At 49.2% G+C, this 27,620-nt stretch overlaps 1 protein-coding gene and 1 pseudogene across 2 annotated transcripts in view; both read left to right on the top strand.

Moving 5' to 3' along the window:
* Window positions 1-1,418, top strand: part of Parp16 (poly(ADP-ribose) polymerase family member 16) — a 32,537-nt gene extending 31,119 nt beyond the window's left edge. For both annotated transcript variants that reach the window (XM_041679823.1, XM_041679822.1), the window contains one exon: window positions 44-1,418. In XM_041679823.1, coding sequence (XP_041535757.1) covers window positions 44-179 — 136 coding nt within the window. In that variant the 3' untranslated portion in view covers window positions 180-1,418. The remainder of the gene's footprint in view (window positions 1-43) is intronic.
* A 7,804-nt stretch (window positions 1,419-9,222) lies between these two features.
* Window positions 9,223-13,698, top strand: LOC121465972 (annotated as a pseudogene).
* The last annotated feature ends 13,922 nt before the right edge of the window (window positions 13,699-27,620 follow it).

Below are 27,620 nucleotides of genomic sequence, written 5' to 3'. Positions count from 1 at the left end.
ATGTTTTTCCTGAGTTGCCAACTCTCTTTTTCCCTCTGGGCAGGGCCTCACGCCAGCTCTCCTGGTTGTCCAGCCATTGGTTCATGGTCATGATGTCCCTGTATCTGCTGCTGCTGCTCATTGTGAGTGTCGCCAACTCCTCTGCTTTCCAGCACTTCTGGAACCGAGTGAAGGGATGATCATGGGCACCTGGAGTGGGGGCCACTCACCGTGTGCCTTACGGAAGCTTGTCCTCTGCCTCCTGCATCCCATATCCAGTCAGGCCGAGTTTGTGGACCAGCTGCAGGGGGGTGCACAGGACAGTTTTCATACGCCATACATGTACTGATTGCCTTTAATGATGTACCCAGCCACAGTCCAGTCAGTGGGGACCCTCGGCCCCTCACTTGTCTGCTTCTTCCTAAATAGTCTAGGGAGGTGGCTCTTCAGCCAGGGCCAACGGGAAAGTAACTCCTGCTGCGTTTAAAAGCAAAGTGTCCAAGCTGTCGGTGGTGTTTCCAGTCGCTCAGATGGAGGCTGGCCCTTTCTCTAATGCCTTTTGGAAGAGAGAACTTGGGGTGATAAATCACTAAGTGGTTGCCTTGTTTTGACTCAAGACACCCAAGAGGGACGGTCGTGTTTCTCATTCAAATCAGTGGGATCATTTGGGGATTCCATCGGCTTTAGTCTGCGGGTGCAAGACATTTGAACGGTTTTCTCAGATCAACAAACGGTTTCTGCTACAGCTGTCCCTCCCTCCCTCCTTAAGTACATGAGAGAAGGAGCCTCAGTGGATGACAAAATGCAGACTTAACAACTAGCAGCTCTGTCATCGTTTTCTAAAAATGGCCAACTCTGATTACAGCTGAAACAGAGCCAAATGTTTGTTTTCTGTTTTTGTTGTTGTTTGTTTTTAAGTAACTGACAAATTAGCCTCTGTGAGCCAAATAAAAGGGGAGAAGTCTAAACCTGGAGCACCAAGTGGCCTGGGTCCACAGCCTCTTTCCTGGCTGTGTTACAGGGAGAAGGATCCAAGCCATAAGCTCGCTGTGGTCCTCATTCCCACGAAGCTGCCTTGATATACAACACTCTAGGCCTTCAGGGGCCTGCTGGCCTTCAAAAGAGAGGCCTGCCTCAGTTGGCCACACATCTTCATGGGCTGGGTCTCCCTCGGAGGAGCCGTCGTCTTTGGGACTCAGCCTGAGTTTTAGTGTGTGAGGAGAGAGTCCCCAGCTGCCCGTGCTGTGTTGTTCATTCCCTCCTTCCTGCCAGGCTTCAACCAGAAAAGAACCCTGTTGAACGGGAATGAGGTTTTCATAGAGAATGAGAAAATCATTTTCTACAATTTGTAAAGTTTGTGAAAAAGCCACTACTATGCTTTTTAAATCAAATAGTAGGACAGTTTAAAAAAACAATAAAGATATTTTCCTAAATACCAAGCTGTCTCTGTGACTGTCCACGGCTATACTCAGTGTTAAGAACCTTACTCTTTTCCTTCATGGTGGACAGGAGTGGCAGTGGGACTTGTAGGCGCTGACCTCACAGACGTGAACAGCTGCTGTGTGCTATGCATAGGGGAACAAGTAGGATCAAGTCACCCACCAGGAGCTGGCAGTCCAGCAGTGTGGGCAGGTAGACAGCATTTCAGGGGGAAGCTGGTGTCCTGAGATACTAGAAAGGAGAAACACTTGGTCAGGACTACAGGACCGCTACCATAGACTGTATATGTGTGCTGTGTATTTGGTCTCCACAGTTGTTTATTACAGGCCTGTGTACTTTAGCAGATAAGGATCTGAAGGCAGGCCAGAAAGCTTAATAGCTTGTCCACCAGGAGGAAACGGCAGAACTGGAGTTCTAGCTTCTCATACCCATCCTCAGAGCTAGGTGGAGCTTCTGCCAAACCCACAGAAAAGGGGTTGCATTGAATATTCTGGGCTTTTTTTTTAATTATTTATTTATTTGTTATGTATACAATATTCTATCTGTGTGTATGTCTGCAGACCAGAAGAGGGCACCAGACCTCATTACAGATGGTTGTGAGCCATCATGTGTTTGCCAGGAATTGAACTCAGGACCTTTGGAACAGCAGGCATTGCTCTTAACCACTGAACCATCTCTCCAGCCCCCTTGTTTTGTTTTTTTTTTTTTTTTTTTTTTTTTTAAATATTTATTTATTATGTATACAATATTCTGTTTGTGTGTATGTCTCCAGGCCAGAAGAGGGCACCAGACCTCATTACAGATGGTTGTGAGCCACCATGTGGTTGCTGGGAATTGAACTCAGGACCTTTGGAAGAGCAGGCAATGCTCTTAACCACTGAGCCATCTCTCCAGCCCCCTGTTTTGTTTTTTTTAAGGGTGTGTGTGTGTGTGTGTGTGTGTGTGCACCCAGGGAAACCAGAAGAGCTTCAGATCCCTTGGAGTTGGAGATACATGCTATTTACTTGAAAAACTCCATTCTTTTTTTTGTTGTTTTGTTTTGTTTTTGATTTTTGAGACAGGGTTTCTCTGTGTAGCTTTGGAGCCTGTCTTGGAACTCACTCTTGTAGACCAGGCTGGCCTTGAACTCACAGAGATCCTCCTGCCTCTGCCTCCCCAGTGCTGGGATTAAAGAAAGGCATGCTCTCCCCTTTTGGTTTTAAAAGAACTTAAAACATTCCCCAACTATGGGTCTGAAGCACCGAGCTTCTTTTGTCTCATAGGTGCACTGGCCATGAGGAGAGTTAGTTGTGCGAGGTGCGGTGAGACCTCCGAGTACCGGGAAATGATCAGCCAGGAAGGAAACAAGGCCTAAAAGACTCAACTCCACTCAGCCCTACCCTAAGCCTAAACCAGATGCCGTCTGAATAGCTCTGGGAAAGGCAAGCTGGGAACCTTGGGGTGGGGCTCAGGAGGAAGCAGCTTCCTCTCTAGCTAATGTGCCCACTGGGGAGGAATATCCCCGGACAGCTGATGGCAGAGGAGGTCAGGGGTGCTCAGGTGCCACCACCTCACACTGGGGCCCCTGCTGCCTTGGCCTTGTGAGAAGCACCCTCCCAGCTCTTTCAACTACACGTCATGGTCTGGAATGCAGCATTCAGAGAGGTGTCAAGTGGGCCTCTCCCAGGTAGGAAGCCAGCTTCGAAGGGCCCAGAATCCTGTGAGCTACTAGTGCGTGCCCGTATAAATGAGAGAGGAGCATATGTGTTTCAGTGCCGGTCATGATTAATTCATTCCATTAAATGGCACTTGCCTCCCAGGCCAGGCCAGGGCTGGGGAGGTGATTTTAAAGAGCCCAGTTCAGGTGTTTTTCTTTATAACATGGCCGCATCACATCTGCGCCCATCCATGGCTAAGCCCAGGAGGTTTGTGTTGGCATGGAATCTGCCGAACTCACCCTCCCCGTTGCCATGGTGACTCTTAGGCCCTGGGATTGGATTCTGTTCTTCACACACAAACATGACCACACCCCTCCCAAAGCCCCTCTTACTTTCCCACCCCCCTCTTTACGATCTCACCACATCTCCCCTTCCCCCACCTCCAAGTTTTCCATCTCTTGGCCTTTGTTTTTGTTTTTTGTTTTTTTGGTGTTTTTTTTTTTTTTCCTTTGTCCACTCTCCACCATGGGTTTTTGTTTGTTTCCCAACTGTCTGGGGCTGTGCACCATGGAGACGGTGTCCTGGGCTGCCTCTGACCCTGATCTGGTTAGGAACCCCTTCGAGTTGCGTGTATCTCCAACCTGATGTTCAGAACATCCAAAACAAATCCCAACATTCCAAAGCAAGATAGAAACCACCATCCCCACCCACTCTGCTGGCGCTCCGGTCCACCTGGAAAGGGCTTTGAAAATTTCCAGCGTTCCGAAGCAATGGCCATGAAGGGAGAGCGCTGTCTGCTGAGCACTTTAGTCCCAGCGAGCTGCACTTTGTGTCAGGCTGATGTTTTCGGCATTAAAATTCCACCGGAAGCTTTCAGAGGGCAGGCTTCTCAGGACAGATATACACACAGATATACAGTCTCGGTCGGTGCACTCAAGAGAAGTTTGTTGAGTGGCTATATGAAAAGATTCATGGAATCCACACCCACCCCAAAGCAAAGAGTAATGGTTGAATGGCAGTTTAAGAGGGTTGGAGTTAGACCTCAGGAATTGGCGGGGAGTCCACGGGTGAGGAGGGCTTCTGAGGAGGCTGTTGTGAGGCTTGGGGAAATCCTTTTAATCCCAGCACTGAGGAGGCAGAGGCAGGCCTATGTCTCTATGAGTTCAAGGCCAGCCTGGTCTACAGAGCGAATTCCAGCCAAGGTACACAGAGAAACCCTGTCTGGGGCAAGGGGGAATGCCCACTAAGCTAGGGCAGGAGGATTGCCACAAGCTTAAGGCCAGCCTGTACACATGTCTATCCATCTTTTTTATTTTTTGAACTCTAGGCTAACCAGGCTACAGAGTGAGAATGTTTCAAAACAAAAACCTGAAACATTCAAGAAACCAAAACCCAAAGCAAAGCCTGTCTAGGAACAGGCTTTAGTAATGAGTTGGGAGACAGAGAAATAACTGGAGACTCACCAGCAAAAGGAGCCCCACTAACAGGCAGTGGAGCCAAGCGTGGCTCTGTCTGTATTTAGCAGGAGGACCCCACTGGAAACAGCATGTATTCTTCCAGGCCCTTCATGGGTCTGGTCAGCCAGACTGCAGGAGGAGGCAAGGTCAGTCTGAACTACTGGACCCATACATTGCACAATGGCTTAAGATTTCACTGGTCTTGGGCAAGCAAGGGCACAAGTATTTCCATAGGGACTGTCACCAGAAGTCTGCTGGACTTCAACTATAGTGTTTACTTATTTACTTATTTATTTTAAAGACACACACACACAGGTGTACGGATGAGAATGCCCTTGGAAACCAGGGACAATTGATCCCTCTGAGGCTAGAATTACAGGTGACTGTGGGGGGCAGTTCCTGGGTCCTCTTATCACATGGGTACTAGGAACATACTCAGGTCCTCTGGAAGAGCAGCACATACTCTTAAGAGCTGAACTGAGCTGGACCCCGCCCCCGCCACCAAGTGTAGTTTAAAGGAATGGGGGTGGTGTGTACTTGGGAAGTCTCACCTCGTAGCTCTTGAATTCCCTTGTTCCCTCTGCATCAGGTCACCTGTTCTTGTCGCCCAGGGCCCCCGCTCACCCTTCTGCTACTGCTCCAACCTCTCCTCTGGGGCATTCCCCATTTCCTGCTCTCCTTGGGTCCTGGTAAAGGGCTGACTGTTTTTCCATCCACCCACTCTGAATAGAAGCAGTCGTTGGCTTCAGACATGGGCTGTGACCCAGTTGGATAATAAATCTCAGCAAGTCCAGTCTTGTGGATGTTCCTGGGAAAGAGATTTGTGTCTCCTGGTCCTGAATATGGGAGGCTGGACTTTCCACGGCCTTTGGGTCTGTTGGCATTGTGTTTTAGAGGCTGCCTGTGGCATGGAACTCTGTCCTGCTGCTCTCCTTCCGCGCACTGGGAGTGCCATCCTGCTGCTGCTGCCTCCTTGTAAAGCCTCGTAAAGCCTCAGACTAATTCCAACACAGGGCCATTGTGATGCTGTTCACAGAAACTGGGGCGCTTAAAGCCAGGCTTTTCTCCTGGCGATCCATATATTCTTTGTGATTTAAATGTGTGGTTTAAATGTGAGAAAAGAAGGCGTGTGCATCGGGAACACAGCACACAGCACAGAGACAGAGACAGAGACATTCATACACAGACACATTACATCACATTACTCACTTACCTAGGACTTGAACCTGCGACCTCGGGCTCTGTGGGCAGCACTCCAATCCTCTCAGCCAGCTCTCCGACCGTTGGGGAAGGGGTTCTTAACTGATGCCCTCAGCTGTCCTAGATTCTCTTCACTTTTGGTGGAAGCCGATGAATTATGAACGCGGCTTTTAGGCTGGTGAGTCTGGATCACGGATGTTTGATTGCCGTTATAACCCATGGATACCACAGTGTGCTCAGATGTGCACAAAATGAGAGATGGACTCAGAAAGTGTGGACTCTGGAGCTGGAGTAATAATGGAAGCAGGTGGGCACAGGCTACAGCTGGAGAAGCTGTTGGAGTGAAGAGACCAAGGCCAGCGGTCCTCAGCCTTCCTAATGCCACGACCCTTTAATGCAGTCATATTATGGTGAGCCCCAACTATAAAATTATTTTGTCGCTACTTTATAACTGTAATTTTGATACTGTTATGAATCAATGTAAATGTCTGATATGTAGGATATTGGCTGTACGGCCCTTGTGAAAGAGTCCTTCAACCCCCAAATGGGTTGTGACCCTCAGGCTGAAAACCAGTGGCCTAGGCTGATGGTGGACTAAGGCTGTGGTGCCAACACCAGGCCCAGTGGGCAGAAAAGTCTCCCTATTGAGAGTCCTTAGCCCTTCTGCCTAGTTAAGCATGGGCCACGTGGGGTGCCAGCGGTGGATCCCACAGGAAATCCCCCTGGATAGTCACTTATTAACCAGAGCCTTGTGCTCAACCCTGGTCACCTGTTGATCCCAGTCACTTCAGGCCCAGGAGGTGACCATGAGGCCCACAGGGCACTGAAGGAGAGGCAGGCAGGGGGACCCACCGTCCTGTCCCGGCTGTTGCTCAGGCAGTGGGGACCCTCCCTCCTGCCCCAGCTGTTGTTCAGGCAGTGGGGACCCTCCATCCTGTCCCGGCTGTTGCTCAGCCCTTAAGCCTCCAGCCTGCTCTGATTATGATTTCTTCGAGACCACAAATCCAGGCACTGCCAGCAGCCAAATCCTTCTCCGATTGTCTGAGTTCTTCTGGACATTGGAGAATAAACAGTCTCCACTGTCTAGCCAGCTGTGCAGAGCAGTATTTGTGTCTTCTCCTGGCTGGCTGGAGGGGCTGCAGTTCTGCATCCACTTCCAACTGAGGCCTGGGGGCCCTGGCAGTGGGAGGGTGAGGGGAGAGGACCATGTGTTAGAGGGGACACTTTTTAAGTCTCTCTTTTGTCCCAGTACCAGGTATTTTAGTCTCAAATCCTGGCTTTGGCTCTTTGTTTTTGTTTTGTTTGAGACAGGGTCTCATGTAATCTGGGCCAGCCTCAAACTTGTTCTATAGCCAAGAACGACCTTAATGCCTGATCTTCCTGCTTCCACCTTCTGAGTGTTGTGATCCCAAGCATATGCCACCATGCTTGGTTTGTGAAGTCCTGAGGATCAAACCTGGGGCTTCGTGCATGCTGGGAAGATGCTATCCACTGAGCTATTATATCTCTCAACCTGTATTTCAACTCTGCCAGTTCAGAGGAGCTCCCCTACTGGGTCATCCTCCTAGGGGTTGGAGCCCTTTAACTGCTGCCTCTGAACTCCCTGGGGCACTGGAAACACTGCCTCTCTCGGCATAGACCTGCAGTCATCATATCCCCACGGCTTGTTTCACAGAAGTGGAAAGACAGAGGCGAGGCTGAATGAGACTAGAACCCTGGCCTCTGATCCCTACGGCCTTGGAATGACGTGGACATTCTGCTTTGATGACATGATGGGCTGCCCATGCGTTTGGAGGGGAGCAGAGTGTTCTCATCCTACGCCTGTTTTGGAGATCAAGCTTATGGTGGGGCTGTTTCCTGAGAAGGAAGACGGGCCCCTGGGAAAGCACTGGTCCCCAGGCTCTGCTAAATCACCTTGTCAGGGGCAGAGTTAGTGTAGCAGGGTCTCTGCTCCTGTCTGAGAGTCCAGTGCCCAGTTTTCACTTGGCCAAGTCATGAGAGAAGCCGGGGACTAACGGCAAAGTCCTCAGCAAGAGGATCCCCCTCCCCCAACACACACCATCTGCTTCTGTGCCCTAGGATCCTGGCCCGAGATTACTGGGCGGGGGGGGGGGGGGGGGGGAGTGCCTCAACCATCTGCAGCAAGAATTCCTTAGGATTCCCATCCCGTTTCCTTCCCAGCTGCAGACACGAGGGTGGGGAGCAGACAGCGTGGGAGGGCTGGGGTAGCTCGGGAGTCTCTGTGGACAGGTGTCTCCATCCTGGTCTGTCTCGGGTCTCAGGCTGTGCCTTTTTGTCTAGCTGTCCATAATCTGCGTGGGTTTGGGCGATCGTCCTGGGCTTGCCTGTGTGGGCAGCTGTGTTTCTTTGGTAGAAAGTGTGCTTGTGTGTGCTGAGGCCTGGGAGTAAGTGTCCACACCTCTGAGTAAGCCTTTGCATGTGGGTGTCATGGAGGATAAGCTGTGGGCTTCTGTGTCTTCACAGAGACAAGTGGAGTTGCTCCTTAGGAGGTCATTTTGGAGTAAACACGAGCTGATCTTTACAGATGTTAAACTTAGGTATTTGGCTCTAGAAACACGCCCATTTGTCTATAGTCGGTCAGTGAGCCTCTGCGAACATGTGGGTGGCCTCTTAATATTTATGTGAAAGCATTCCTCTTACACTCATCAATTCATTCATAAAATTATATGCTCACTTATTCAGAAGACATTTCTGAAGTGCTTGCTCAGTGGTGTCCTGTAAATCTAGAGGGGCACTGGTGACCCAGGTAGAGCTATGCTGTGGCCTTCTGGGACCCTTCTTGCCTATTTCTCATGGGATGAAACTATGACAGGCAAAGAACTAAGATCAATCTCCAGCGGTCCAAGTGTCTAGTGTATTCCTCCACCTGGAGACATGTTTGGGAGTCTGTCTCCATGTGAGCGACATTAAAGCTGATTTCCTGGAGGACACAGCCCACAGCTTTCTGCCTTCCCTTTCCCTGCTGGGGATGACTCAAAAACAAAACAAAACAAAACAAAATTTAAAAATACAAAATAAAACTATAGAATGAAGGTTAGTGTACAGAAGGAATATGGCCAATACTTTTTTATTACATTTATTTAGTTGTGTGTGTGCGTGCGTGTCTGTGTGTGTGTGTGTGTGTGTGTGTTTGTGCGCGCGTGCGCACATGCATGCAAAGGTCAGAGGACAACGTGTGTGAGCCAGTTCTCTTTCTACCATGTGAACCACGGGGATTGACCTCAGGCCATCAGGTTTGGTGGCAAGCTGCATTACCTTCTGAACCATCTTGCTGGCCCTTGAGTTAAGTACTTTTTAGAGTCAAAATAATCTAGAATCTTTAGGTTCAGACAGAACTGAGTCTGAATCCCAGCTCTGTTATATATGTTCTTTTCTGGAATTTTCCGCCATCATACCCTACCACTCCTGGGTCCAGCAGACGTACCAACTAATTGAGTTCACTTAAACCATGTGTCTAGGTAGTTCTGACGGGTTGTGCTTTGAGAGCGATGCAAGAAAATCTAGCCGTTTCTTCAGTGCAGGTGAGCTGTTCCCTCCACCCCCACCCTACTCTGGAGCTTTAATACTTTCGTGTCTCGTGTACACACAGTTCAACGCGCTCTTCCGCCTGAACTGTCTCCAGCCTATACCAGGGTTGCAGCATGCTGAGTTCAGCAGGATCAGGCACAGGGTAGGGCTGGGTCAAGTCAGGCCTCAGCTCCTTGACATGTCTGTGCCTGCTTGCCCAGCCCCAGGTCAGCTCAGGCAGCTGTCCTCAGGACTGGTACTCCTAGATGGGGATCTCTGCTCTTGGCATGACTGGCCTTGAGATCGTGAAGCATTGGAGAGGCAGGGGACCTCCATGACTCCTGTCCCCTCAAGGAGTCCTAGAGTGGCTGCGTTCCAGCAGCAGCAATACACAAGGAGCTGAGAGGTGGGGCAGGAGGCAGCTCAGATTGGTGGGGTGCCTGTCGTGGGAAGCCCCTAGAACCTGTTAAAACTGGCGGCTCTTATACTCTCCCGAAATATCCCTGACCTAGAGGGAATGAAGGAGGGGTCAGGGTGCAGCCTGGGTTGCAGGCTGGGAAGTGCTCTGAAAGTGAGCTCAGGGTGGCCCAGGGCCTAGGGAAGACAGGAAAGATTGTGCCCTCCAGGTCATGAAGCCATCATCCTGACACCCTCCTCCCACGGGGACAGAGAACCAATTTGGTGGTTTCACAGGTGCGAATGATCTAAGCTAGGAAAGACCCTATGGAGTCTTTTTTTTTTCAAGATAATTTTTATTTATTTATTTATATATTTTGTTTACAGTGTTCTGTCTGCATGTATGCCTGCAGGCCAGATGGTTGTGAGCCACCATGTGGTTGCTGGGAATTGAGCTTAGGACCTCTGGAAGAACAGTCACTGCTCTTAACCTCTGAACCATTTCTCCAGCCCCCGACCCTATGGAGTCTTGTGTTTGTTTTGATATCAGGTCTCCTTATGTAGCCCAGGCTAGATTTAAATTCACTATATAGTGCATACAGTCTTCAGACTTGCCCATTCCTCTTGCCTCAGCTTCCCCAATGCTAGGATTGCAAGCACATTCCACCACACGTGGCCCCTGGGGGTCTTTGTGGTAATTCCCTGACTTCTCTAGGCTTCTGTTTGGGATCAGAACTAGGAATTTTCCTACTGGAAAAAAAAAAAGGAAAGGAAGGGAGCAATTGATAGATTGCGGCCAAAGTTATGTGTTTAAGGAAATTTCTGCTTCATGCTGGCCAGAGCCGGGAATGTCTGGTCAAAGAGCTGGTGACGGCCAGGGTCTCTGTAAGTAAACACGCCGTCTCTGAAGACCGCCTTGAGCTCATTTCCCTCAGCAGTGTGAGATGGAGGCTGATGTCACCATGAGTGGGGTCTTCTGGTCATAGAGTTTGTCAGTGAGCAGGATGGAGGCTGCACGGTTGCTGGCAGCTGGTTCCACTGTCGGTTATTGGGAACAGCTGCTTCCCATAGACGCCGCTAGGATGCCCTCCTACGCATCTTCTAGGATGGGACTCCAGCCACATTCATGACCCCACAGTAGAGGTGTTGCTGGGGATGCCTGGGATTAACTGTCCCAGCCCTTAGCTCTCCATGTAAGGCCTTGCCCTCCTCCAGGAGGTCTAAGGAGGGTCACTGAGGGTGCGTTTACTAATAAAAAGTGGTCCTCAGAAGCGCAGGTTCATGTCCTGTCCTCCACCCCTCCCTCCCCCCCAGCTTGGACAGTGGCAACGTGCAACCTAGCCCATCTCCTGGGGCCAGGCAGCCAAGTACAGCAGGGGAGTTTTCCATGAGCAGAGAGCCCAAGCTGGGGGGACTGGGGTGGGGAGCAGGGAAGCCACAAAGCCCTCTCTGTGGTCCCACAGGCTCTTCCTGAGTGCCACCACCCCAGGTGAGACTTTTTATGGGGTCCAGAAACCCTACAGCAGTCTCTGCACAGCAGCTGCCAGGGGTGGGGACAGATTCACCAGTCTCCTCACTCCCCCACCCCACAAGACTTCACTTCCTGGTAGGAGAGCCATGAGCTGTGAAACTGAGTAGGGAATGGGCCAGAAACGCCTTGGATGGAAGCCCAGGTCTTTAGCTTTGTTGTCACCCCAGGACTTCTCTGGGCTCATCAGTCAACAGACACTCTCCAAAGAACAACCCACCCCACTCCAGGGCTGCCTGACCTCGTTTGGGCTGAACCGAGACCTCGGACTGGCTGACAGGCTTGACAGCGCCTCTGATATATACAGTTTGTCTGACCATCTACTTAATCAACAGACCCTTACGGCGCCAGAAGACTTAGTTTGTGCCAAATCTTTGCTGGATGCAGGAGATGTAGGCACAAAGATGATAGACAAGATTCCTGCCTTTAAGGAGTTGACCAAGAAGCAAATGATGATGCATTTGAGCCACACATGGAGGGAGAAGATGGGCTTCCATGGAGGACGGTTCTCTACAGACCCTACCCTGATTACAGTGTGGGATGGAGAATAAGAAGGGACCATGCCGGGACATGAGGAAGAGATGCCAAGTAGAGAGAAAGGCAACAGGAGGCATGGGGGCCCCCTAATCTTAGAAGAGAGAAAACCCAACACCCAGGAATGGGGCTGTCCTAATCTGAGAACAATGAGAAGACCCATGGCCTGGAGCAATGGAAGTGGTAGAGATAGCTGGAGAGCAGGGATGGAGCTGGCCAGACAGGTCTTCCTGAGCCACAGGGAAGACTTGGGTGTGAGGGGAAGATCTTGGAGACCCTAGCAAAAGTGTGTCACATCCAAGAACACAGAGATAATGGAATACATATCAAACATTTGAGGAAGAAAGAATGCCGAATTTACACTAAAAATTGACAAGGAAGAAATATTATCCCTCTTATCCCAAAAAGCCAGCAACACTTTGATTCCAGATATAAAAATAGTCTAGAAAGTGTAAACCACAGGTCAGCCAGACCCAGCGGCCCTGGCACCAGGGAGGCTGAGGCAGGAGGGTTGTTGAGAATGCCAGGCCAACCTGGGCCATATAGTGAGTTCCGGTGTGAATACCAGGCCCCCCAAATAAAATAAAATAAAATAAAAGGCAAATATCAAGAGAAGAATTACAAAACATTACCAACAAAAAACTTCAATCTAAGGTTGGGCAGTGGCAGCGCACGCTTTTAATCTCAGCACTCGGGAAGCAGAGGCAGGTGGATCTCTGTGAGTTCGAGGCCAACCTGGTCTACAGAGAGAGTTCCAAGTCAGACTTCAAAGCTATAGAGAATCCCTGTCTTGAAAAATTCTAAAAATCAAAACCAAGCCAGGCAGTGGTGGCGCACGCCTTTAATCCCAGCACTCGGGAGGCAGAGGCAGGTGGATCTCTGTGAGTTCGAGACCAGCATGGTCTACAAGAGCTAGTTCCAGGACAGGCTCCAAAACCACAGAGAAACCCTGTCTCAAAAAACAAAAATCAAACAAACAAAAAAACCCAAAACCAAACAAAACAAAAACTTCAATCTAGAATATTGGGGGTTTTGTTTTAATTTTTTAAATTTAATTTATAATTACTATATATGCCAAGAGGATAATGTCATGGAACTAAGTCTCTCTCTGCCCTTCTGTGGGTTCCTGGGATTGAACTCAGATCAGCGGGCTTGTGCAGCAAGGGCTTTTACCAGCCGAGCCATGTCGCCAGCCCGAGAATAGAGGTTTTACAAAGCAGCTGGGTGTGGCGGTGCGTGGAGCAGAGGCAGAAGATTAGGAGTCAGCACTAACTTCCTTAGCTACACAGCAAATGTGAGGCAAGCATGGGCTATAGGATCACAGCGCCTAAAGAGTGACAGCTGACGTTAACTTCTTGCTTACGCACTCATGCACGCACGCACACACACGCACACTAAAAAGGTGCTCCTTGCTTAGTAGGAGAGTGTAGATTAAACATTAATGGAGTCCTGCTGAGCAGACACTAGAGCAGCTACAGCTGAAAAGCGGGGCCACAGAACCAGGCAGCCCATGGCCTGCTGAACAACATGTTGAAGTTTATTGTGACTACTGCGATATGCATCTTAGCCATGGTTCTCCATTTGTGAGAAAGACTCACTGCATGGTCGAAAACACAAAGAGACCGTGAAATACTATTACCAGAAATGGAAGAGCAGCTCAGAGCCTGCTTGACAACACAATGGCTGCATTTCAACAAGGAAAGATACCTCCAGCTCCATTTTCCCCTCCTCCTTCTGCAAGGGCCAGGATCCCACCTCCCCCGAGTCTCCTGGATCTTCCTTGCCTGAGCATGATGCCTGCACCCCATGTGGGAGGCCCTCCCATGATGCCAGTAGTAGGCCCCCTCCTCCTGGGATGAGCCCAGTGGGACCTGCTCCTGGAATGAGGACACCCATGGGTGGCCACATGCCCATGATGCCTGGGCCTCCAATGATGAGACTTCCCGCTATCTCTATGAAGGTGCCCACTTAGTTTGGTATGACTCGGCCAGACAGATAAGATAAGAAAAAGATTGTTCTTTTTCACCAAGTGATCACCATGATGAGCCTGAGTGTCTTCTAGCTGCATGACAAGGAAGACTTACCCCATCCTAACAGAGAGAAGAGTTTTGGAGGGGAGAAGTGGATAAAAGAAGTGCAGCTTTCACTTATATTGTGAAATATGAAAATGAAATTGTCTAGTGCCCCGTCAAGTGCTACCCAGATCCTGGAACAACTCAGTCACGACGCTGGTAGTGGGAGTGTAAGTATATAAACACTTGCAGGTACACGAGTGTTTCCAGCAACTTCAATGCGCAGCAGCAGAATGCATAAAGAAAGTGAGGTGCATTCCTCAACATGAAAAGGGACCAGCCAGGGCTGGAAGGATGGCTCAGCGGTTAAGAGCACTGGCTGCTCTCCCAGAGGACCAGGGTTCAATTCCCAGCACCCACATGGCAGCCCACAACTGTCTGTAACTTCAGTTCCAGAGAACCTGACCAAATGTGCATAAAATAAAATATAAAAAGAGGAAAAGGAACCAGCTATGAACAGAGTGGATAACATGGATGAGTTTCTGAATCATTAAGCCTCATAGAATCATATATATAAAAAGGAATACTTATACACACTAATCTGTAGTGACATAAAGTGAATCATTACATGTGGGTGTTATGCCCAGATTGGGGGGACCCCCAAAAGACCACCACGGAGACCAAAACCCATATGTAAAAGCAAAGAGCCTTTATTTAAGCTTGAACTTGGACCCCTCTGTCTATCTGACGTAATGGTTGAGAGCAGAGAGTGCCCAGCCCAGTTGGGGTAGGGGTTTTATCATAATAGAAGTTGTTGGGGTGAAGGGTTTACCAGGGTTCAGGACCCTGATTGGCTGACATTTGTCTAGGGGTATCTTGGAAAAAAGGGAATAGGTGAGTCCTGGGCTCAGGGACATCTGGTGATCTTATCTAATGTTTGGAATGCCAGGCAGGTACTTTTCTTTAGACACTGGCCCTCCCTGGGTGGTGTCAGCTTATAGCTTTTCCTGCCAGTAAACCAAGAAACTCAGGCCTACTTTTTAGCTGGTGCTGGTTTCTATCAAACCTGCCATGGCAGCAGAGTGAATTGGGCCTCACATGTGTGGCCAGGTGGCCCTGGGCCCCACAGGGGGTAGGAAGTGAGTTGGGAAAGAGCTGGATTTCAAAGGAGCATGAGGTCTCCTGTAAGTAACGCCAATAAAGTCAGTGTTATGCACACATGCACACACGAACATGAGGAAACTTTAAGGGGTTGTTTGCTTCTTTTGAGTGTATGTTCAGAGGTCAATATCAAGTGTCTTCCTCAATTGTCAAGTGTCTTCCTCAATTGCTTGCAACTTTATTTTTTATTTATTTTGGAACTCAATATGTAGAGCAGGCTGGCCTTGAACACCCAGCGATCCTCCTACCTCTGCCTTCTGAGTGCTGAGATTACAGATGTGTGCCCCTGCATTCAGTTTTTATACAGGAGCCAAGGCCTGAACTCAGGTCCTTGTGCTTGTATGGCTTCACCACTGAGCCATCACCCCAGCTGCTTACTTACTTTTTTTTTCTGGTACAGGGTTCAGTCTGTAGACCAGGCTGGCCTCAAATTCATGGAGCTTCACCTGTCTCTGCCTCCCAAGTGCTGGGATTAAAAGTGTGTGCCACCATTGCCCGGCTACTTGTTTTCTTCTTGATGTGCCATTTCTTTGTTTTATCAATGACCTAATGGATATGTATTTGTATATGTATATGTATGTATATGTGTGTGTGAACATTTAACAGTACAATGTGAAGTATTTATTATATGCTAACTATATCTAAAAAAAAGCTTCTTTAAAACCTGGAGGTAGGGCTAAGGATACAGTTTGGTTAGCACAGTACTTGCCTAATCTGCATGAGGCCTTGGATTCAATCCCTAGCACCCCAGGGCATGGAGGTGTGTACACCTGTAAGCCTAGCATTTAGGAAGTAGATACAAGAGAACCACAAGTCAAAGGGACATCCTTAGCTACATCAAGAGTTTGGGGCCAGCCTATATTACATGAGGACCTGTCTGACAAAGAAAATAGAGCTGGGCCAGGGGTTCCAGACCAGACATACAGACATGCAGGACTGAGGCTGCAGCTGGCCTGAGTGTGTGTGGGAGAGCCTCATGGGGCCGGGAGGTAATGCAGACAGGAGTCTCTCATTCCTCCCACTCCTGACTCATCTGGCAGCAGATAATCCACAGAGCAGTCACAGTGCTTGAAATTGCGAATCTGTTCCCATCACTCTTCAGCATGTGATCGCCTAGCAGCTTCCCCTGATCTACAAAGCACCAGGGCCCCTGCCCACCTCTGTGTCTTGTCTTTGCTGTCTCCAGACACAAACTGCCTCTTGGACCAGTGTCCATGCTGCCCTGCTGTCTTGGCCTGGTATTCCCTCATGCTAGAAGACACTTTGACCCTTTTCACCAAGTTAGCGCCCACTGACACCTCAGATCTCAACTCAAACTTCCCTTCTGTAAGATTTCTCCCTCAGTTCCCTTAGAGACCATACAGATGTGTGATGCGAACTCTCATGGCTTCCTACCTTGTCTTCCGTTATACTATAAAATACATATTTATATTATTTTTCAAATATGTAAGGCCCTTAAAGATGGCTCAGTACTTGTACAAGCTTGGTAACCTGAGTTTGATTCCTAGAAGAACCCTTACAATAGTGGAATGAAAGAACCCACTCCATAAAGTTGTCATGTGACTTTCACACGTGTGCCATGGCATCTGTGCGCCTCCCACACCAGGCACACATAACATAATAATAAATAAAATAAAATTTAAAGAGGCATGGTGGTGCCCTGTGATCCCAGCCTGTAGGAGGTGGAAGCAGAAAGATTAGGAGTTCGAGGTTATTCTCAGCTATATAGCAAATTTAATGCTGGGCCCAAGAATAGTATCAGGAGAACAATAGAAATTGTGCGCATTCTCAATGTGCTCTTTTCTGGGGGCTCATTTATCAGATTCCCAAAAGAATCTGTGGTTTGGACACATTAAGAGCTATTTTCTAGTTCAATTATCTCAATTTTTAGGTCAAGAAATAGAGTCCACTTCCTTCTGGAAATAATTCTGGATAAAAGAAAAAAAATTAAAAATAGACCTATGAACTGGCAAGAAGGCAAGAAATATTCAAGCCAAAAATATTTATAATCCCATAGCAATCTGGGCTATGAAACATCTTTTGCCTTAAGAAAAATTTTATTTATTTTATAATGTTAATTTTTACTATGGTTAAAAATTATGGTTTTTTTTCTTTCTTTCTTCTTCCCCTTCTCCCCCAACAAGGTTTCTCTGCACAGTTCTGGCTGTCCTGAAACTTGCTATGTAGACCAGGCTAGCACAGAGGCCCACCTGCCTGTGCCTCCCAAGTGCTGGAATTAAGGCGTGTGCCACCACCGCCCCACTTTGAACTTGGATTTACATGGCCTTATGGGGATGGAGTTATTTGTGAGAACTGGTGGTGTGTTAGCAAAGGCTCCCCAGAAAAACTGAAGGGCTGTGGTCCTAACATGTCCTGTCTAAATGGCTGGACAGTGGTGGCGCACACCTTTAATCCCAGCACTTGGGATGCAGAGGCAGGGGGGATCTCAGTGAGTTCAAGGCCAGCCTGGTCTACAAAGCAAGTTCCAGGACAGAGAAATACTGTCTAGACACCAAACCAAACCAAACCAAACCAAAAGGAAAAAACAAAGCAAGCGAGGCTAATTGGGCAGCAGCGTCTGGCGTCTGCCTGTCTCCACCTCCCATCTCACCATCTCTGGGGTTACAAGCATGCCCTGACATGCCTGGCTTTTTTTGTGGGTTGTGGGGGTCAAACTCAGGTTCCCAGGATTGTGAGACAGCACTTTACCAGCCGAGCTATCTCTCCAGTCTCTGGGAACTTCTAGTTCTAAAGCACACAACTTTTCTGGTTCTCACACTTGCCAACTGGCTGTCCGTCAGTGTGCCCTAGGGAGGAAAAATAAAGCCGGAGGCTCCATACGAGAGCAAAAGGTGGGGGAAGCCTTGCTAGAGGGGTTTTGGGGGGAAGGAGTCTGTGAACTGGAACAGCCTGGGGATAAGAGTAGTGGTAGGGGAGGTTTGTGGTCAGAAGAGCCTGGGGGCTAGCCTGGAGACTTTGATATGTGTTAGAGGTACATGCTAATAGGGAACTGGATACCCCATTTGCCTATGGGGGGCGGAGACAAGGGAAGTAGGGCTCTTTCCGACCCATAGAACCAATTCACACTGAGTGTAAGTGTTCCTTTATCCACTAACAATCCTGAGCTGAGCCCAGGCTGTCATTCTTTGGGTTCGTGGCCAATGTTGGACCTAACATCCATCATTGCTCCAAAGCTTGGGATGGACAGCAGCTTCTCCTACAAGGTCCCTGTTCCTTAGCCAGCTCCTTGAGAGACGGCAGTCATGTCTTCCCACGGCTCAAGTCTCTTGAGGGGTCTCTAGCCCTAGGCTGGTCCACTGTCAGTGAAGAAAGTGGGCTGAAAGAATGAGGACTCTGGTCTCTGCTGGGGCCAGGCAGAGGCTGGGCTTTGACGGGGCAGAACCTTCCTCTGGGCTGTGGGAGCCCCTGCAGATCCCCTCTCCCCAGGAGGAGAAAAGCAAATGTCAGCTCAACACAAGCAACAAACTTTCTCCACACTTGATCCTCCAGCGAGTGCACCTAGCAGTTCTCAGAGCAACGAGGAAGATGGTGGCAGGGTGGCCTTGGTCTCACATTCCACTCTGGGGACTAGAGACCATTGGTCAGCTGCACAGAGTGCTGGGTAAAGGAAATCTCCAGGCTGATCTGTAGGGTCCTGGCCTGGGACAGAGCTAGTGGCTCCCAGGTGTCTGCTGTGGGCAAGGCTTACTTGAGGATTCTGGACTTTCCCATAGGAACCCTCACCCTCTCTTAATGCGTCTTCCCTCCTTACAGTACAGGCATGAATTGGAGGAAATGGGTAGTATGGTATCTTTGATCATCAAAACAGAAGTAGAGAGCCACCTTGGAAAGGGATTTTCTGGCCAGAGATTAAGTACTGTGTGTGTGTGTGTGTGTGTGTGTGTGTGTTCATGTGCACATATGTGTGTAGATACACATGTGTGAGCATGCCTGTGTTAACCAGAGGTCAACCCTGAGTGTTGATCCTCAGGAACCAACCACCTTATATTTTGAGACAGGGCCTCTGGGACCTATTACTTGATAGTGAGGCTGGCTAGTGAGCTCCCAGGATCTGCCTGTCTCTTCTCCAGGGCTAGGAAGATAAGCCTATACTATTAATTATACTTGGCTTTTTGTGTGAGTGTTGGGAACCAAAGTCAGGTGCTCGTGTGAGAAGCAGTTTTCAGACTGAGCGATTTTCCCAGCCCTCTGAGTGCTTGTCGCAGCTTCTCGGGGACCCAGACATAGAGTCTGAGGGCCTCCCAAGTGCCAGGCAAGATAAGCACTGTGGTTCTCCCCAGGAGACAGATGCAGCTCTCAGAAGCAGAACCACTTGGCCAAGGCCAGAGAATAGATGTAAGGATGGGACTGGGACCTCAGGTTGAACAGAGTCACAGAACTTATGTTTCTTATGGGACCATGAAGCCCCAGGCAGCCTAAGAACTCACTCCATTGGCTAGGAAGACATTTCTGTCACCTCTTTTTCTAGGGCTAGGCTGTGACTTCTCCGAGGCCTAGAGTGTGGATAGGTCAGAGCTGCTGGTTCAATCCTGGGTTCCTCTTTGCAAAGGCACGCCCTTTGGTGAGGGGGAGGAAGCATTTTTGAGGTGAAATGTTGTCTAACAGCAATGAATGGAAAATATTAAAAGTCCAATGGCGCCAACAAGATTCATGCCGGAGCCAGAAAGTACAGAGAAGAGGAGGGAACATCCTTGTTATTGAGGATGCAGGGATCTACAGGGAGTCAACTACTGGTCATCCACACCCTGTATCCCGGGCCATCTCTATCTTCAGGATGAGCACAAGCCTCTCCTGAGACAGAGGAAGGCCCTGGAATGACTTGAGGGAAGCCTGTGGGTCTGTTAGGTTTGGTTTACACGGTACTCTGGGGGAGGGCAGAGAACACAGCAGTGTGAGCCATGGTCCATGGGCTATTTCTGTGGGCGTGTGAGAGGCCAGGCCCACTCCACACATATTCTGAGCTTTCTGGGTACTAAAATGCCAAGAATGAGAAACTAGACCAACAAGCTTTCTCCTGTAGGCCTCTCACCACAGAGGGCTGAGCAAGAAAAATGACGCCAGTAGAATGTGATTGCAGTTCTGGGGGAGTGTGCTTAGGGACTCCGGAGCAGAAGGGGGACCATTGGCTTTGCTTGGGGCTGTGAGGAAGAGCTTTCAGAGGAAGGGGTAGGTGCCTGGGCCAAGCCCTACCTCCACAGGCATTGAGGGAATCTCGCAAATCTGGAGACTGAGCCTGTATTCTTGGAAGAGTCTCTGTGTTTGGGGAAAGATATACTGACAGAGATGCAGGCAAACGGACTGAGTCTCCCTACAGGAGGCAAACAAACTGCAGGAGAAACACGGGACCCTGGAGGGACAATGTGCTGGGAACCCAACACACGTCCTCTGCAAAAGCAGCCACACTCTTAACTCAGAGCCATCTCCCCAACTCTCTTTTCTAGGACATTTTAATGGAACAATTGCTTGAGAGAGCTGGGATATACAAGAAGGGGTCCAGAAACCACTTGGGAGAGATGACATGGAGTCACCATCTGTTCCAGGTACTGTCACTGTGGAACAAATGACCCAAGTTTCACTTCCTAAAATGATAACCATTTTATTATGCCCCACAGACTCGGCAGCTCAAGATTTCATATAGGACTTAACTGGACAACCCTAGTGTTCTTTCCTTCCTTCCTCCGTTTTGAATATTCTTTGCCATTATAAACAATTCAGTTCTTTTGAATATTCTTTGACTTTGTAAACAATTCAGTTCTGTTGCTTTTTTTTAACTATTTATTTAGTATGTGTATATCTGTATGTTTGTGTGAGTGTATGCTACATGTATCTGGGTACCCAAAGAGTCCAGAAGAGGGTATTGGATGCCCTGGAACTGGAGTGACAGGCAATTGATGGGGTTCTGGGAACTGAACTCCGGTCTTCTGCAAGATTGGCAGGCACTCTTGGCCACTGAGTCATCTCTCCAGCCCCAATTGTAGAAACTCCTACAGTTCTAAAACTTTTTAATGTATATGCATGTTTTGCCTGCATTTATGTCTGTGTGTCACATGTGTGCTTGGTGCCCTCAGAGAACAGAAGAGAGTGTCAAGTCCCTGGGACTAGAGTTCTAGATGGTGGTGAGCTGCTATGTGGGAACTGGGAATCAAACCCAGGCCCTCTGCAAGAACAGCAATACTCTCAACCACTAAGCCATCTCTCTAGGCCCTTAAATTTTTAAAATTATTTTTTAAAAAATTATTTATTTTTATTTTATGTGCATCGATGTTTTGCCCGCATGTATATCTATGTGAGGATATCAAATCTTGGAGTTACAGACTGTTGTTAGCTGCCATGTAGGTGCTGGGAATTAAACCAGGGTCCTCTGGAAGAGCAATCAGTGCTTTTAACTGCTGAGCCATCTCTCCAACCCCTAAGATTCATTTTTATTTTGAACTATATGTATGTGTGAATATATCTGCCAGTGGCTATGTGCATGTGAGTGCAGGTGTCTACATGGATACTGGGACCAGTTCCAAATGTGTTCTTTGAGGCTTTGACTAAGACTATTTAATGACACTCTGCTGATGGCTGAGCTGCTATAGAGGACCCGAGACAGCATCACTCAGATGTCTGCAGCCTTGGTGGTGACAGCTGGAAGCTGGGTTCAGTGGGAGCTGTTGACCAGAGCTGCTGCACTAGGCTTCTCTAGTACAGTGGTCTCATGGGAATAAGACTTGACTTCTTTTTTTAAAAATATTTATTTATTTATTATGTAGACAATATTCTGTCTGTGTGTATGCCTACAGGCCAGAAGAGGGCACAAGACCCCTTTACAGATGGTTGTGAGCCACCATGTGGTTGCTGGGAATTAAACTCAGGACCTTTGGAAGAGCAGGCAATGCTCTTAACCTCTGATCCATCTCTCCAGCCCCCAAGACTTGACTTCTTATAGCAGTTGGGTCTCCCTAGAGCCATGGTTCTCAAGCTGTGGACCATGACCTATCTTCAAAGGAGTTGCCTCCAACCACCAGGAAACAGATATTTATATTATGATTCATAACAGTAGCAAATTACAGTTATGACGTAGCAATGACAACCATTTTATGGTTGGGGGTCACTGCAACATGAGGAACCATATTAAAAGGTTGCAACATTAGGAAGGTTGGGAATCATGGGACTACAGTGAATGACTCAAGAGTGGTAGCTGTATGTCATGGAAGTCGTGAGGCCACCTGAAACTCAAGGTGAGAGAAATTCAGTTCTACATCTTGATGTGGAGTAGTGGAATCACTTAGTACAAGAATGGGTGATGGAGCCGGGTGTGGTGGTACATGCCTTTGATCCCAGCACCTAGGAGACAGAGAGGCAGGTGGATCTGAGTTCAAGTCCGGCCTGGTCTACAGAGCAAATTCCATGACAGCTAGGGCTACACAGAGAAACACTGTCATGGAAAAAAAAAAGGAAATGAAAAAGAGTGAGTGATGTAATGGAAGCCATGTTTAAAAAAAATGCAGACTGGCACAAGCTCCTTGGACTTAGAACCATCACAAAGGAAGCAGTTAGGACATGGAGAGAACATGGAGACAGGTCCGTGTACCCGCATCTAATTTGACAAGCATGAAGGTATATGCCTGTAATCCCAGCACTTTGGAACCAGGGTCAAGAAGGTTGATACAACTCCAGAGCCAGCCTGAGTTACAGTGTGAGACCCCCCATCTCAAAAAATAAAGTAAGGGCTGGGAACATTTCAGATGATGAAATGCTCACATTGCATGCATGGAGCCCTGGGTTTGTGCCATACAGTCGGGGTGTGGAGGTGCATATCTCTACTCCTAGCATTTGGGAGGCAGTGGCAGGAGACACAGGGGTTCAAGGTCACTTTCAGGCAAACAGTGATTTGGCTTACATGAAGATCTGCCTGGGTCTGTAAAGACTCTTCAGGCCACAGGAGGACAACCATGGTCATGGTGGTGGTGGTGGAAGAGGTGGTGGTGTCGTTAAAGAGTGTTAGAGACAGACAACAACTTCTTCTGGAGTCATCAGGGTCAGCCCACCCCACCTTCCCTGCCGAGCTCCTTTCCCAACAGCAGAGTGGAGATCCTTGACCAAGGGTTTTGGCCCCAGAAGGCCAGCTAAGCTGGGCCCCAAACTCTTCTCCTGCCTGGGCAGGAGTGGGGGTGATGAATGAATTTCCAGTGTGTCCCAGGCAGGGGATTGAAGCTGTTTGCCGACAAGCTTGGCCTGCAGACGTCCCAGATGGCTGATCCATCCAGGCCAGGCCTTGCATAGTACAGGCCTATGGCTGCCTCCCAAGCCCTGTCTGTTTTGGGGTCCATTCAGGCCAAGCCTTGCGTAGTACAGGCCTATGGCTGCCTCCCAAGCCCTCTCTGTTCTGGGGTCCTGGCTGAGGGAGCAGCAGCCTCTTCATCAGAGGGGGATCTTGGATGAGAGGCTTGGGAATGCTCAGATCCCCCCAAGTCCAGCTGTATATAGCTCACAATTCAATTGCACTTGAGAAGAGACTGATGGGAACATTGGAGAGGAGCAGGGCAGGAGCTAGGGGGGACCCAAACAGCAGGGCTGGATTAAAACTCGGGGAGCCTATGCCTTCCTCTGCCATGGGTCTTACCTTGTTGGTACATCTTAGCTGTCTTACCAACCTCAGCAGTCTTCCCGCTTTTCTAGCCAGCCTCCTGCCCCACAGCACGCCGCGAAGGGCCACTTCTTCTGTTCTCTCCTGCCTGCTATGTCTCCATGTGTCAACAGACCTAGCTAGCCTAGAGCTGCCTGGGGTGTGTGTGGGGGGAGGCAAGGAGCTCACTCAGCCCCAAACTCTTTTTTTTTTTTAAAGAATATTCTTTTTTTTAACTTTATTTCATGCGCATTGGTAGAACGATGTCAGATCTCCCGGAACTGGAGCTACAGACAGCTGCGAGCCGCCACGTGGGTGCTGGGAACCGAACCCGGGTCCTCTGGAGGAGCAGTCAGTGCTCCCAACCACTGAGCCATCTCACCAGCCCCAGCCCCAAACTCTTAAGGCAAGATTGGAGATACTGAGGCCTAGGATTACCTGGGATGTTGCTAGTCCAAGTTCATGAATCAGAAAGTTCCAGGACTAGGACTAGATCTTTGAAGCCCAGGTTCTTGTGTTACTCCTGTCCTTTATTTTAGTTATTATAGCTCAGTCTCTCTCTCTACCTGTCTGTCTATTCCCCAGACCCGTTCGCCTGGGCTTTACCAGTTTCATACATCTGCTAGCACAGCCTGAGCTGAGTGAGGACTGAGGACGTGGTGAAGGACACGCCAGGTGCTGGAGTTGAGTCCTAGCACTGCATAAACCCAGCCTGGCACACTCTTGTAACTGCAGCACTCTGGAGGTGTGGTAGCAGGATCAGAAATTCAAGGTCATCTGGGGCCAGGTTTGAGGCCAGTTTGAGGTTGCCACGAGACCCTTTCTCAAAAAACAAAAGAACAAGCAAAGCAAAACCACCAAGCCTTAGCTGAAGCCGCCTCATGGATTGGCTCTGATGAGTGGGGCCAGACTGGGGCCAGCTTACTACAGGGCCTGTTGGCTAAGGGCTGCGTCCTGGATTGGAAAACAGGCCCCATAAGAAAAAGCCAAAGGCTGGGTGGTGGTGGCACATGCCTTTAATCCCAGCAATCGGGAGGCAGAGGCAGGCAGACCTCTGTGAGTTCGAGGCCAGCCTGGTCTATAAGAGCTAGTTCTAGCATAGGTTCCAAAGCTACAGAGAAACCCTGTATTGGAAAAACAGAGAAAGAAAAAAGGGAAGAAGAAAAGAAAAGAAAAGAAAGAGCAAACAAACCTGTGTCCCATGTCAACTCCAGAGCCATTGCTGCTCAGCATCCTCTCTCTGCCCTTCCTTTCAGCCCCTGTCCCGGATGAGAAACCAGGTTTCTGTTTACACATGGAGAAAGGCAGATACAAGCAGACTTGAGCACGTGCGCCCACACAGACCTGACAAGAGGATCTGAACTGATGCATTGTGGGAACGGGCCCATGAGATGCTCTTTCCTCTGAGTACAATTATGTCAGTGATGAGTAATACCGATTGTAAGGATCTGAAATCACTAAGTCTCTGGGCATGTGTCTAAGAAAGTTTTGGAAGTGAGGTAAGAAGACCCACATTCACTGAATGTGAGCGGTACTGTTCTGTGGCAGGATCCTGGACTAAATAAAGAAGTGGGCTAAGCAGTAGCCGCCACCTCTCTCTGCTTCCTGACTGTGGGTGTGATCTGACAAGCCTCCTCGAGTTCCTATTGCCATGACTTTTCTGCCATGACGGACTGTGTATCCTTATACTGTGAGCCAAAATAAACCCGTTCTCTCCTGTTGTTCTTATCCTGGTTTAGCGATGAGAAATGCGACGAACCCAACATCCTTCTTGTGGCTTCCCACTGCCCAGCCAAGCTCGCCTCCTGCCATGAAGAAGGGTTCAGTCAGGCTTTGTGGAGTGACCTTGTGGATAGCTGTAGGTACAGGCCTCCACCTCCAAGTGATGGCATGGAGGCCATCAGGGAGGCCAGGCCAGTTGGATGAGGCTGTGATCTGAGGCAGGACTCAGGAGACTCCCCTTGCATCTTCTACTTCCAGCCATGGTTCTACCTTTTCAACCAGTTCTTCTCAGAATGCAGTCTGAGGACCACTGGCTCCATTGCAAAGCCAAGTCTCGTGTTCTACTGAGTCAGAAAGTCTGGGTGTGGGGCTAAGAAACCTGGTTTCTTCTGCATGAGTATGTGTGTACCATGTGCATGCCTAGTGTTCATGGGAGTCAGAGGATGTTGGATACCCACCTAGAATTGGGATTACAGTTGGTTATGAACTTCCTGATTTGGATGCTGGGAACTGAATATAAGTCTTCTGGAAGAGCAGTAAGTGCTCGTAAGCTTTGAGCCATCTCTCCAGCCTTCAGTTCCCACATGCCTAGATTTTAGTAGCCTTTTGAGTGTTTTTTGTTTTGTTTTTTTGAGGCAGGGTCTCATGTAGCCCAGGCTGGCTTCAAACTCTCTGTATAGCTGAGGATGATCTTGTATTCCTGATTGTCCTGCCTCCATCTCCCAGGTTCTGTGATTACAGGTATGTACCACCGCACCTGGTTTATGTAGATGGAACTCAGGTTTTTTTTTTCAGGTTGCGTAAGTGCTCTACCAATGGCACTACATCCTCATTCCCTTCTAGCTGTTTCTTAAGATGCTGAAGTTAGATAGGCACAGCCTAAGACAACAGGCATCCTCAGGCTGAAGCTAGAAGAAGCTCTACCGTATAGGCAGTTGCTTAGTCACTTTCATGTGGTAAGACTTGCTGGTAGACAGACATGCACACGTGCACATGCACACGTGTGTGCGTGCACACACACACACACACCTGGCAGGATTTCGAAGCAGTTCACTTCCTGCATCTCTCTGGACTCAGGGAGTGCAGGGAGGCACACAAATGAAAGTGGGGAGGGGTAAAGATGAACTGTTCTTACCAGTTGATATCCTGTACCCCGGACTCTTTGTCCCTCATCTCTTCTGAGGGTCCCTGAGTGCTCCTTCAAAGGCCAAAGAAGCTGAGTCATTACCCAGCTCAGACCAGACACCCTCATCCATAGAGACGAGGTGACCTGTGTGCCAAAGAGACTCCTGGAGTATGTACTAAGATCCTGTCGTGCATGGGCTGGCCAGCTGGGGAATGTGGGGGATCAGCAGACCAAGCTTAGGCGAGCACACACCATCCCAAGCTATGAAATGCTGCCCAGATGGAGAATTCCCTTTGGCCCTTTCCCAGGACTGGGTCCTATGTCCAGCCTTCCTCCTGACCCCTGTTTCTCTGACATAGACTGTTATGCCCAGGCTATGGCCCACTTGGGCCATCACTGCTCTATGGTATCGTTCCCCACCCCGCCCTCACATCCCCAAGGATCTTGATGCTAAATTCTTGCCCCTGTGAGCTGCTGGGGATGTGGGGAAAGGGAGGGAGCCTCATGCTCAGATCTGGTTTCCTTGCTTCTTCCCGTGGCTGGCTGCCACGGGCTGAGCCACCAGCTGTGCTATATAAGGGCCTGCGGCTGGACGGCTGGAGAGGTGGAGAAGACTTGGACCCCCAGCTAAAAGCCTTATTCAGGACACGGTGAGCTCCAACCCTCTTACCCCACCCCTGTATTTCACTGCCTGGCTCTGCTCCTACCCCCATCCGTAGACACCTCCTTGTTCTTTCTTTGCTGGCTGACTACCCCATCTCCCACAAAAGATCCCCCTTTCTGTTCGACATTCCTCTTTTGCCCCTTATTATCCAAGTTTTTCCTCGGTCCTGCCCACCTGAAGTCACCCCCCCCCCATGGCCTCATCTTGGTCTCTGTACCTTTTCCTTCTGTGGACGGCCACTGTGCACTGTCCAGGAGCTCCGGCAAGCATCGGTTGGGGAGCCTGAGTGTCAGGCCTACTGGAAGGAAATGGTGGGATATAGAGAGACTCTCTGTTGGCTGCCAGATGGGAAATGGCTTTTCCACAAGGTGCCTCAAGCCAACCTGGCCTCTCTGACAACCTTGGAGCTGGCTCTGGCTTTGCAGGCATGCTCAGAGCCCGGGAGCTTGGAATAGCCTGAACCAACTGGTACAGCGGTTTCAAGGCTAGACAGTCTGCGCTGTGGATTTGTTTGTCTCTTTTCTTCCTTTTCTTCCAGAAAGGAGACGTTTTCTTCCCTTTCTTTCACCACCGGATTTGGTGTTTGAAGGTAACTTTAAAAATA

The sequence above is a fragment of the Microtus oregoni genome, unplaced genomic scaffold, assembly GCF_018167655.1.
Source record: "Microtus oregoni isolate MIOR12 unplaced genomic scaffold, Mior012 000032F_ref0000030, whole genome shotgun sequence".
Lineage (NCBI taxonomy): Eukaryota > Metazoa > Chordata > Mammalia > Rodentia > Cricetidae > Microtus > Microtus oregoni.
The sequence above is the reverse complement of the archived record's forward strand: the minus strand, read 5'-3'. Positions and strand labels throughout refer to the sequence as shown.